This window comes from Pecten maximus, chromosome 15 (genome assembly GCF_902652985.1).
Source record: "Pecten maximus chromosome 15, xPecMax1.1, whole genome shotgun sequence".
Lineage (NCBI taxonomy): Eukaryota > Metazoa > Mollusca > Bivalvia > Pectinida > Pectinidae > Pecten > Pecten maximus.
In genome coordinates this window covers 17,073,459-17,086,911 of record NC_047029.1, presented here as the reverse complement: position 1 = coordinate 17,086,911, position 13,453 = coordinate 17,073,459, and the positions used below count along the sequence as shown (strand labels likewise).

Genomic DNA, 13,453 nt, shown 5'->3' with positions numbered 1-13,453 from the left:
GGAACATCATACAGCTGTTTAATTATTCTAGGGGTCGATAGTGATGTTAGGGACACCTCACAGCTCTGGTCATTCGAAGACTCCATAGTGTTTTTAGAGACATCATACAGCTATTTCCTCATTCTATGACTCTTCAGTAATGTTAGGGACATCATATATCTGTTTGGTCATTCTATTGTTCTTCGGTGGTTTTAGCGACATCATTCAGCTGTTTAGTCATTCTCGGACTCTTCAGTGGCTTTAGGGACATCATACAGTTTTTTGTCATTCTAGAACTCGATAGTCATGTTAGAGATATCAAACAGCTGTTTGGTCATTCTAGGACTAGGACATCATACAGCTGTTTTTCATTCGAGGACTCGATTGTGATGTTAGGGACATCATACAGCTATTTGTCGATTCTAAGAACCTTCAGTAATATAAGTGACATCGTACAGCTGTTTGTCATTCGAGGACTCGAAAGTGATGTTAGGGACATCATACAGCTACTTGGGCATTATATGACTCCTTTATGCTGAAATATAGAGGTCTTCATATGAATTAATTTAATGAATTAAGATTATTCATCAAGTGTTTAATAATTAGAATAAATAGATGTATCATCTATATACTGTACATATATCACCGAATCCTGTTTCAGGAATGCTTAACGTGTAAAACATACTATTCTCAGTGGTGAAACAGTGTCATATGTTAATGTATGTCGCTATCTGGATATCTAATTGCTGTAATCATTTAAAAGTATATCATAATAACTGTGATAAATTTTAAAGCACTGCTACATATATATTTACATTATATTAGACGACAATTACTTGATTTCGGCCTTTGTGAAATATTCTTTTCATGAATTCAATTCGATAAATATTGATACAGCTAAGTAACTATTACAGTATCAATGACGTCACTACAATTCAGTATTGTTAAGAAATTGTTTGATTACTAAATCATGACTATGACGAATATATATCGTATTTATTCCGGAGAACCCTTCCCTCTCAGCAATGTTACCTTAACGAAAGGCAAACCAAATTTGTGTATATCTGTTTTAACCTACATATGTACATATTGTTTACTTCACTTCATAGGGGTAATGACATTTGAGAGGAGATGATCATTTAGATAACTAAATGATTAAATAAGAAAACAGTTTAGTTTCATACAATTCCGTTATGATTTTGAACCTCTGGATATGTAAGCTAACAATGCTTTACTCAACAGAGTATATCTAAGGACATCGCCAGTAAGGTATAAATGACATATAAAAGGTTAAAATCTGAAGCTCTTTTATTGTGTTGTGTCAGAACAAATGATGCCGGGACTCCAATACACAAGGACGACATATGAAATAGAGATAGGAAGGTATCGGGAGCTGCAGGGAATCTCCATGGAAATATATTCTCGGATGTTAAAAAACAACTTCCTTATCGACTATAGAATATGTATCGATATAACAGATACAATTTTTACTCAAATATTATTGCTTAACACTTATAAATATATATATATATATGTATATATTAAGAATGTAAACAATTATGAATATTAAATGTACACAGCCCGAAGTGACCGCTTCGTGACACGATTTAAAGAATAGAAATGACCATATCTTATCGCAAATCTTTTAATTCTGGCAAAGCCCATTATCAAACATATAGCTTTAACCATGACACAATGGGAGCGAGTGGAACATCGATGATTTCCTATGAGCCGCCTCGTCGGTAATATTTTATACAAATATTTTACAATTATTTTCAGGAATATACAATAGCGAAATAATCACAACACCACTAAAATAATACAGTAATCGGTCAATAGTTCTCAAATAGCTTAACATCCGATTTATACCACAAAACCAATGTAGACTTAAATATTCTTATCGACATTGATCCAATTACCATAGGAATTCAGAATATTTCAACAAATGTTTAAATATTTAAACGAGACTTTAATTGGTGCTGATAGTTAAAACACGATATACAAAATTGACCATTTGAGATCCCTTAGACATTTAATGGGGTATAACCAAGTTTATGGGAACAAACCAATGAAATAAACACTAGTATGTCCCTTTCACACGTTAAATGCCCTAAAGGTCTATCAGCGTAATAGGGCCATACAAGGTCACATTGTAGATGACAATGTAGGGTTGATATATGATTGAACAGTAATCGGTTGTACAGAAAAAAACTGAGTATCAATTATCTGATACAACAGAAGACAAACCCAGCATGTTGGAGGACACCTTTTACATTTATTTGTATATGATTTAGTGTTAAATAGTTTTGCTAACCTCTTTTCTGGCGTCAAAAGGTATATAGAAAAACAGAATATACAATCACCTAAAACATTCATTATGTGATTGATATCTAATGATTAAATTTTGGAGATAATTTGTAATATTCATAATTAATTTGAAATAAAAGAGTTATTTCCTAAGTTTCGAACCTTAAACAAGTTCTTGTGTTTTGTGATATTCCTTATTTTTTATCTCAATGTTGCTTGTTTTTACTTATTGAGGTTTTGATTTTTTTTAAAAAAGGTTTTATCCTCTAAGACTGCCATGTGACTATGTTGGTGCCTTTTATATCCCCGAATTTTGCCGTTTTACCCCAAATGTTACGACTAGATTCATATGTACACGCATTGATGTATTATATGCATCTGATATCCACAATTTACTGAAAATATCAAGCTTTAGGGTTAGCGCTTTTTTCATCATCTATTGTAATGTTAAAGCTCATTTTATGAACTTTCCTTTTGATTTCCCACACATTGGCCCCTATTATTGTTGATGAACGACACAGCGGTATGGTTTAGTACGGATTTCTACTGTATTTATTGATATCTCAAGAAATGTTATTTAATCCTTCTTGCTGCTGTCATGTGTTTTATATGGACTTCATGTACTCCCACAAATATAGACATATAAATGTTTTGATTGTTATAATTATCTATAGACCGTATTGAATTAATGAACATTTCTGACATATTGATGAAACCATAATTCTAACTCAAAATCGAAAAAAATACGAATATCAACAAGCATCAGGCCAATCTAATTAAAATCTAGATGGTCATTCTCACTACGTTACATGGACATCTAACAAATCTTTTAGATTAGCTCATCAAATGACTACTTCCAGAATCTTGGAAATGAATTTTATATGTACTAGCATGACTAGAGAGCATCTCTTGCATTATCTGTCAATTTGTTTCGAGTCAACTTCATCGTCAAATAGACAATTCATCCTGAAAGTGACATACACATATCTCAAAAGGTCACCAGAACGTGACCCCATTTGGGATGTTATTAGATGTTCATGTAACGTAGTGAGAATGACCATCTAGATTTTAATTAGATTGGCATCAAGCACGTCTGATTTCATATCTCATAATGAAATAGAATATTTTCAAAAGATATCATAATCCCGACAATCAACCTGCATTTCTAAAAATCTTGTGTTGCTAACATATAATGTTTACTTTAAAACAATGTTAACCCTGGTCTAACATATAATGTTTACTTTAATACAATGTTAACCCTGGCCTAACATATAATGTTTACTTTAATACAATGTTAACCCCGGTATAACATATAATGTTTACTTTAATACAATGTTAACCCTGGTCTAACATATAATGTTTACTTTAATACAATGTTAACCCTGGTCTAACTTCACTTTACATGATTTACAGATATGCGGAGGAGAAGGATGACCCCACCGTCATATTGGCCCTTGACATAAAAAAGATCTGGAAATCACTTGAGGAGTTTTCTATACCCAGGTAAGTGTCGAACATCGACAAGAAGCCACACTAAGATGTCAAATAATAATTGAAATCAAGATTAGATATCTCCCTGGCTACATTTACCCCCTGTTCTTGTTACATAGCTCGTGATTTCGTCACTACCATCAAGTTTTACACACAAAATCTTCACGTTATGTATCAAGTTATGCAGTATCCTTTGCAACAAAATAATGTTATGAGGTTTATAGAAGTTGAACATAAAAAATAAAAACAATTTATTGTTCGTTTTACTGTTTTTGATCCTTTGAACTCGACACTATTACGCCATCTCAAATTACAATTCATCTAGTACGAAGGCCCACATATGATCTATGGCTTTTGATCAGCACATTAGAAATATGGAAATAGTAAAATGTAAAAATCCTGTTTTGTAATATTATAATTGTTTTCTACAAGAGCTTACTCACTGTGGGGTACTTGAGTGGGTGTCTAGTCGACGTTATACGACAATCGACCGATATATAAACACAGTTGGTACCGGCATTAGAACAAATGTTAACTTAACCATAACACAGAAGTATAACCCTGTCTTAAGAGAGCACAAAAATAATTATAAAACTGAAGATTTATACCTGTATAAAGATTTTATAATTTTTACTTTAAGCCAGGTAACTTAAATTATTAAATGATGTTTCATGTTTAACAAACAAAAAACATGCACGACCATGACTCGCGAAGCTGACGACATTTCTATTGTCAACTTTACACTGTCGATCATAGACACTTTTATGAAAAGATTTATTTCAGTTGACAAGTGCTTTTCACCAACACGATTTCATGTTTTGAAGTAGCTATGCATGAGTTTTGTATCAGAGTGAAAGGTTAATTTCTCAAAATCATAAAAAGCTATGAACGAATACATATATATTGTACCTTCATTCATTGTATAAAAGGATTCGTGTTATCGCCTCAGTCAGAAGCGTTCATGTGCATACTAAATTAAATTATTCCGCTGTGTCACGGGGTACCAAAGGACTCTCAAATTAAAAAAAAAATCATTCAATAAATTCATTATTTTCTGAATTATTTAATTTGATATCTTCCAGTAAGAGTAAATTCTGTATTGTATGGATATACCAGATATTATTCTCGCTGTGTGGAACACACTTGTCACACTTGTTACCATACGGTTCATATTATTATTGAAAGTAATAATATTAGTTAAATCAAAACTACATCAAAACAATATAAAGATGAAATAAATATACATAACAATAAAAATACATTTAAAATATATACCTAATATGCAGGTAGGGCGTACGAATTTTACCTGCTGCCTTCATTGCACAATCGTAAAAGGCGAGTAAATTTGGGATCTTATATCTATTTTCTTTTCTTTCTAGAAACTTAATTATTCCTAATGTCTCCCTTGACAACCCTCACTTTTGACCTTCAGTTGAGCATACGCCCATTTGATACCTTGGATTCTGTCTCCTGGCCGAGACATATCAGAATCTGTAAAAATGGCATTTTCTACTCCTGTTTAGCGCCCAGGTGTCCTGCTCGATGTCCTTGGCAGTGTGCTTCTGTCATGTAGAACTCAAAGTCGGCATCAGTTCCGCATTACACAAGGCGAGAAACACAAATATACCACAGCCTCCCAAAACACACACATACATGTATACTACACGCATGCATCTCGCACACAGCAGAGGCCGTCTTTAGATGACAACAGCTGTTGATAGGACGTTAAACAATACAAACACAAATCAATCAAAATGTAGATAATGAAAATCTCATATAGATATTGTTTTTTCCAACCTATAGAAAGGTTTCATTTTCAAATACACAAAATACCAGATACGTATCACTAGACAGTTGGTTCAAGGAAACTGCAGCATTAATTAAGTGTTTTGGATGATTGTAAATACAGAGATGAGCATTGTTTTCCTTCAATGTAAATAAAACAAAATACTGATTATGACAGGAATTATTTGTTTAAGGAAAGGTGAAGCGGCCACTATCCCATTCCAGGATTGCATTTCCAGTTCTCAGTCACATACATGTTTATAATACTATTTATTCTGATACTGTCAGTATTTTGTCTTTTGATATATCAATCTGTATTAGTGTGATTATTGCCCTCTCATTTTTCCCGCTCGATTTACGATTCGTGTTTAACAGTCACTATTTGATATATCAAGCGGCTAGGGGGTAAAAACGAGATTACACGAAAGAAAGAAAAAAAAATATATAGAGCTGACAAGTTTTGTAATTGTATCTGTAAATCACTATGGGTTTATACTGTGTCATGTGAGAAGGTTAGACTTTGCAGGTACCCCACATTGAGTGTGTATATTCCAGATTCTGCATTGAGTTGGAATAGTTTTTAAATAATTAATCATCCTAATTATTCTGCAGTGAAGTCTGTTTGAAAACATGAAAGAAATACACGGAACCAAAGATTTTAAGACAGATAAAAAAGTGAATATCGCCTTTAAGATAGGAATTAAGTAATAGATACATTAACAGCTGAATGGTGATTATGGAACAACAGCGTATGTCTATTTCATCCTTTGGATATCGACATTTGTACCTTTCCTAATTAAGCATCTGTAGTATGATAATTATCGTAGATACTGAGGTCATACGTACCACTCCAGTCCAAAGAATCATTCTCAAGCCGTCCATACTTTGACGATAAGTACACGTTTACGTTAATTTATCTGATATACCTACAGAGTACTTCAATGTATGTTATACTAACGTGTATCAGGGTATTTGACCTACATACACAGGTATTGGATCTGACAGAACTGTATTGATTACTTACACTCAAAAGTGACCTGGTTTTCAAAGCATTGATAGCTTAATTTGATAACTAAAATTTTATAAAAACAGTTTTATTCCGAATATATATATTCTCATGATTAAGTGTTGTCATATTTCAATTTCACTCCTCATTTACCATCATAATGAAATACCTTATTATCGAAGTTTTGAAAAACAGCACTATCGTTTTTCTTTTGTGTGGTGTTTTGCGTGCTGGAGTAGTGAGGGGTTTAAAAGATTTACCGCTATCATCAATCCATTTCCTACGATAATCTTCAGTGTTTTATAAGTAAGAGAACAAACTGAATTTTTATTCAATTTTGTACAAACCAGCCTTATTGTATATGATACAGGTCTCATCACGTCTAAAGAATGATCTCAGGCTATTAATTTTACGAGAATACACTAAAAGATTTAATTAAATGTAATATCCTGCTGTGTCATAGCGAGTCATATCTTTGTTATGATAATGTATATTTATATATGAAATGGGATTTTAAATTGAATAACACATAAAAAGTAGCAAAGCTATAAATAAGTACGTATTCAATAACGGTAGCATTTTTAATCTCTTACACGTCCTTTTTTAAATCAAGACTTGACAACCTCTTGATAATAGAGTGTTGTATAAGAGATTGTCGCTCAGTAAATAATTCCATAGATGTTATGAGTTCATATAGAAAGTATAAATCAGTATGGCCATACTTCTAACCAAATAACATTGAACATTCCACTGGTACTGAAAGATTAGAATCGTTGGTAACCAAAAGCTTGATCTGAAAGTGTGGTAGTAGTTTCCTTAATCTACAATTAAGATAACATTATAATATCAGATATATCATATTAATAGGTGACAAATTAATATGTGACAAATATGGAGAGTGATCTGCCCTTGGAAATGTTGGCAAGGTGTGACATGAGCTCCAGTGTTTTGGTCCTATTACGATCATTAAGAGAACAGATGGGGACTCAGGTTTTGGTGAGGTTCATATTAATGTGTTTCTGAATCTAAATTCCATTGCTAAATATCGTTAACTTGTACATAAACAGTCAGCGAGAAGATCTCATTGTATCACCTCATTATCCATAGTCACTGTATAGCCAGCCATGTAAGGTTGAGACGTGTGCAATCAACCGTAACGTGATCGATACATAGTGTACTGACCACATTCCTGAGCGTTCTAGCTTCATATACAGATATATTTATTATATCATTTATACCGCAATGACGCTACAGAGAGAACTATCGGTACATTTTTATCACAAGTTCCTAAGGGGAGTATCACATGAAGATGTATTAAATGGTATAGAAAAACTGAAAATTACTGATCATATAAAAGCGGTACAGATAACTGAGGACAGGTGTGTGATAACTTGTCAAAACGAGGACACTAAACGTGCATTATTACTCAATGGAGCTGAAATAAAAAACCAATCAGTGAAACTTTTTGAAGTTGAGAAAACTGTGACAAACGTAACAATTAAAGATGCGCCATATGAACTTGGCAACGAAGTCATAGCTTCATACATGTCTAAATATGGTCAAGTTGTGTCTGGAAGTGTTCGGAGAGGTACTATTCGCGGTACAACTATTGAAAACGGAACTAGATACTTAAATATCGTTGGTTGCGTTCCTACGCTTCCGTTACGGGCATCAATCGGGCGCTTTGACATTCGTATTTTTGCGAACAATAATAGAACGCCATGTTACCATTGCAATTTGAAAGACCACCCATCTTTCAAGTGTCCAAACAAACCTGAGCGTGAACCCAAGAGATGCTATGTATGTCAGAGTACTGATCACATCGCTCGGAATTGTCCACAAAATGAAGACCGTTTATGTCACTATTGCAACATGCCCGGTCACATTCAATCGGAATGTAAAGAACGAGATTTGGACCAATACGGCGAATACGCTGAAGATATAAGAGAAGGCAATAAAGACGGTTCTCACGAGTCGGACAATGAAACACACGAAACTATCACGGACAATAGACAAAAAATGCAACATAAGCCAATATCGCTAATACTTGGTGCGTCTAACGCGAAGCGAATCAAATTCAAGGCAAAGAATGTTGTAAACGCTTCGGTCTCAGGTGCTTCTCTAGCGAATATCGACCAATCAATGGAAACATCATTGTCATATGTAGGGGAGGATGCTTACATTAAAAACGTCACCGTTTGTCTTGGTACCAATGACGTTACAAGAAATCAAGATGACACAGACCAAATTGTAGTTGATCTTACAGCGGCTATAAATAAAATTGAATACCAATTTCCAGACGTTCCTATTGGAATTTGTGGAATTATACCAAGGAAAGGTAATAGTGAGAAAGTATCCTTTCTCAATGATGTCGCAGAGAACGTCAATAGTTTTGCAGAAAAAATGTGTAAAAAGAAACCTCTGCTGGAATACGTAGATACACAGCGCCTCTTCACCAATGCAGGGAAAGTAATCGACACCCTTTACGACCCCTTTGATGCTGCAGGAATTCATATAAGTGAACAAGGTGTTGTTAAAATGCGCAATAAAATATCAACTTTCATGAACAAACCGGTAGATAACTCAGGTCCCATTACTGGAACTCCAGTTAATAGAAAGCGCAACATTAGTGCAGCTACACCTCCATCAGCAGAACGTCAGCAAAGAAAGATACAAAAGTATGGAACACCGGGTACACCAGAAAATGTTTAAAAACTTTTAAAATATTTTTGGGTGTAAATTGTCTTCAGTTGTTTAAACAAAATTATTCAACTAACTTTTTTGTACCTTTTATAGAAATCCTATGTCAGTAACTATAGCTTCAATTAATATAAATGGTTTACGAAATGTTGAAAAACGAAATGCTTTTTTCTACTGGTTAATCAAGAAAAAAATCGATATAATTGCATTGCAAGAAACTCACTGTAGTGATAATGATACCAAACTTTGGTCAAAAGAATGGTCGATTTTAGGTGGTGGCAAGAGCCTATGGAATAATGGTACGTCAGCCTCAAGAGGAGTAGCTATCCTTACTAATAGTAGGACAAAAATATTACTAACAGAGCTCAATAGAGATAAAGAAGGACGGTTATTAACATGTAATATAAAAAGCGATGATAACGACCTTTTTAATTTAGTTAACCTGTATGCACCAAACAATTGCACGGAACGTAATCAATTTACAAGAAAAATTATAAATAAACATTCATGCAACAGTAGTTACGTATATGCAGGAGATTTTAATTGTACATTAAATAATCAGATGGATAGATACCCACATAAAAACACGGATGACTCAACTGCCGCAAATCTAAACGTTTTCATTGAATCTTTCCAACTGATAGATATTTGGAGACTACGCAATCCGTTAAAATCTGATTACACTTTCAGAAGAGGCATTTCGAAATCAAGAATTGACATGTTCCTCATAACATCAGATATTGAAAGTGATACAATCAGCACAGATATTAAGCCTTGTGTTCATAGTGACCATGATATGATCACAATTAGAATAAAGTTAAATAAAACAACAACTGGTCCGGGCACGTGGAAAATGAATGTAAATACCATACAAAATGATTATTTTAAAAATACCTTTCAAGCCTTTTGGAGGCACTGGACTACAGAAAAACGTAAATTTAACAATTTAAAAGATTGGTGGGATATTGCTAAAATTAAAATAAGAGAAATCACAATATCTATTTCGAAGATTAAAAAAACACCGGATAGAATCATTGATGAATTGGAAAACGAACTAAGAAAACTAACAAAGGAAGACACCGTGTGTAATGATAAAATCAATAAGTTATCTAATACCTTAAGAGAACATTATAGTCAGAAAGCAACTGGATTGAGAGTTAGAGCAAGAGTGCAAGAATATGAAGAAAATGAAAGATCAACCAAATACTTCTTCAACCTAGAAAAGCAACGCGCAAAAGAGAAATTATGGCATAAAATTAAAACAGCTGAAGGGATTTATAAAGAGGACTTACAGTCTATACAAAAAGAACAAATACGATTTTACAAACAACTCTTTACTTCTGAGGGGTGGGATAGAGAAGCCGCAGATAAGTTGCTAGAAACTGTGCAGAAAAAAATTACTGATGAACAGAACTTGTATATGGAGAATGAATTAGAAGAAAACGAATTATTAAAAAGTATCAGTGAAATGAAGAAGAATAAATCACCAGGAGAAGATGGTATTATTGCAGAGTTTTATCAAATTTATTGGTATGTTATCAAGAATGATTTCATTGAACTTGTTAACGAAATATGTAGAACTAATAAACTATCTGAATCACAATCTAAAGGAATACTAACACTATTGTACAAAAAAGGTGAGAGAGAGGATATAAAGAATTGGAGGCCGCTAACAATGTTAAATGTAGACTATAAGATAATTGCAAAAACTTTGGCTAATCGAATTAAAAAAGTGCTTCCTGATATTATTCATCCGGATCAGAAAGGGTTCGTCCCGGGGAGAAATATTGCTGATGCTAACAGATTAATACAAGATGTTTTTGACTATAGTAATTTAGAAAATAAAGAGGGCGCTGTTATCTTCTTAGATCAGCAAAAGGCGTTTGATAGAGTTGAATGGGGATGGCTTGATAAATGTCTTGAGAGGTTTAATTTTGGAACGAAAATGAGGGGATGGGTACAAATGCTGTTAAAAGATGCAAAAACTTGTATTAAAACCAATGGTTTCATTTCTGAGTACTTCAGCATTTCTAGATCTGCTAGACAGGGCTGCCCAATCGCGCCGATTTTATATATTATGCAAGCAGAGCCTTTAGCATGTTCGATTAGAAAAAACAATAACATAAAAGGAATAACACTGCCAGGTCAAATCGAAACAAAGATTAATATGTTTGCGGACGACACCCAACTGTTTGTCAACGATGAAAGTTCAATAACAGAGTCATTCAAACTTTTAGGGGAGTATGAAAAGGCATCTGGTTCTAAAGTAAACCTACAAAAAACCACCGGAATTTATCTGGGACGATGGAAAAACAATATCCCACGTTACACAGCAATAAACTGGACAATATCTTATATCAAAACACTTGGCGTTAACCATGGACATGCAATAGACGACGACGCAATATGGAAGGAAAAAATAAAAAAGATTAACAGTTGTGTGCAAATTTGGAAAACAAGAAACCTATCTTTGTTTGGTAAAAATATCATTATTAAATCACTTATCATATCTAAAATAGGCTTTGAAATAGACGCCCGTGGCATACCTGAAAAATTCTTGAAGGAAATAAATACAATCATATGGAAATTTGTTTGGGATGGGAAGGTGGAAATGGTTTCCCGTAATGTAGTCCGCTCCCAGAATTCAAGGGGTGGAATGGATATTATGGATGTAAATATGTTTACACTGAGTAAGCAGATAAAACTTATGTATAAAATATTGCAAACTAACACAAGTGCGTGGAATGCCATTGGGCAGTATTGGCTCCATTCATTAGATGCGAAGTATGATATAAATTTCATGCTATGTAAATGTTCTGATATTAGCTCTTTAAATCTTAATCACATGTCTCCGTATTATAAAAACCTATTATCAGCATGGTCAATGTTTCTAAGAGTAAATAAACCTAATAGTACAGGAGAACTTTTAAAACAAGAATTATTTGGCAATCATCTGATTGTTTTTAACAGAAAATCATTATTTTATAGTTCATTTTCAAAAAGTGGAATCCACACCATAGGAGATTTATGGGATTCAACACATAAAAGGTTTAAAAATGATGAACATATTTATGAAAGATTAAGGGATAAAAGAAATTGTATATCCGAGTTGGCAAAACTCAAATTTGCGATACCGGATAGTTACAAAAGAATATTAAGAGAGGAAGATACTATTGTTCATGATGCGTGTGGATTAACAGTCGACAGTACATTGAATATCTTAGATCAACAAAACACTCAAATTATTCCTAATAAACTAAAACTGAAGAAAGTATGTACGAAACTAAATGGTAATAATGAACCCAAGGTTCAGACTAAATGGGAAAATATTTACCGAAAGCAATTTCTATGGAAAGATATATGGCAAAACTGTTTCAATATATTAACATGTCTAAAAATTAAAGAATTTCAGTGGAAATGTTTGCATCAATGTATATATACTGAAATGATGATACAAAAATTTGGAAACTCTGACGGAAAATGTCATTTTTGTAAGACCGAAAATGAAGATTTACAACATTTATTCTTTAGATGTGAATATACTAAAATTATTTTGAATTATGTAGATACTTTAATGAAAGACATTGTACCTGGATATAATACTACCATTCTTGATAAAGAAGAGAATATAACTCTTGGTTACCCAGGTGCTGACAATTTCACTATTTTGACAAATACTATCATTTGTGTCATGAAATGGACATTATGGAAATGTAGAAATGACATTAAATATAACAACAATCATCCAAACTTAGACATAGCAAAATTAAAATTCAGAAGACAGCTAAAAAATGAGCTTTGGTGTTATTGCAAATCGAAACAGAAGAAAATAATTCCTGTTAATATTGTAACTCTAATGTATGAAAATATAATATAAAATATTTCTATATTTCTTTTGTTGCATTGCATTGCCTGTTATGTTTTATACAATGGACTTTATATTATTATATAACAGGCATGCATAAGACAATCTTTCATACATGAAAAGAAAATGTAATCTTTAAGTGATTGCTTTCATTATTAAATAAAACAATAACTTATGCACTGTGATGATTATTGAGGATGAAAAACCAGAGAGCAAATTATCCTTATGTATGTATGTATGTATGTATGTATGTATGTATGTATGTATGTATGTATGTATGTATGTATGTATGTATGTATGTATTTACATGTATGTATGTA

At 33.0% G+C, this 13,453-nt stretch overlaps 1 protein-coding gene across 2 annotated transcripts in view; it reads left to right on the top strand.

The window, feature by feature from the left end:
- Positions 1-13,453, top strand: part of LOC117343477 — a 60,074-nt gene that overhangs the window by 26,658 nt on the left and 19,963 nt on the right. For both annotated transcript variants that reach the window (XM_033905846.1, XM_033905845.1), the window contains exon 3: positions 3,700-3,789. In XM_033905846.1, coding sequence (XP_033761737.1) covers positions 3,700-3,789 — 90 coding nt within the window. The remainder of the gene's footprint in view (positions 1-3,699; positions 3,790-13,453) is intronic.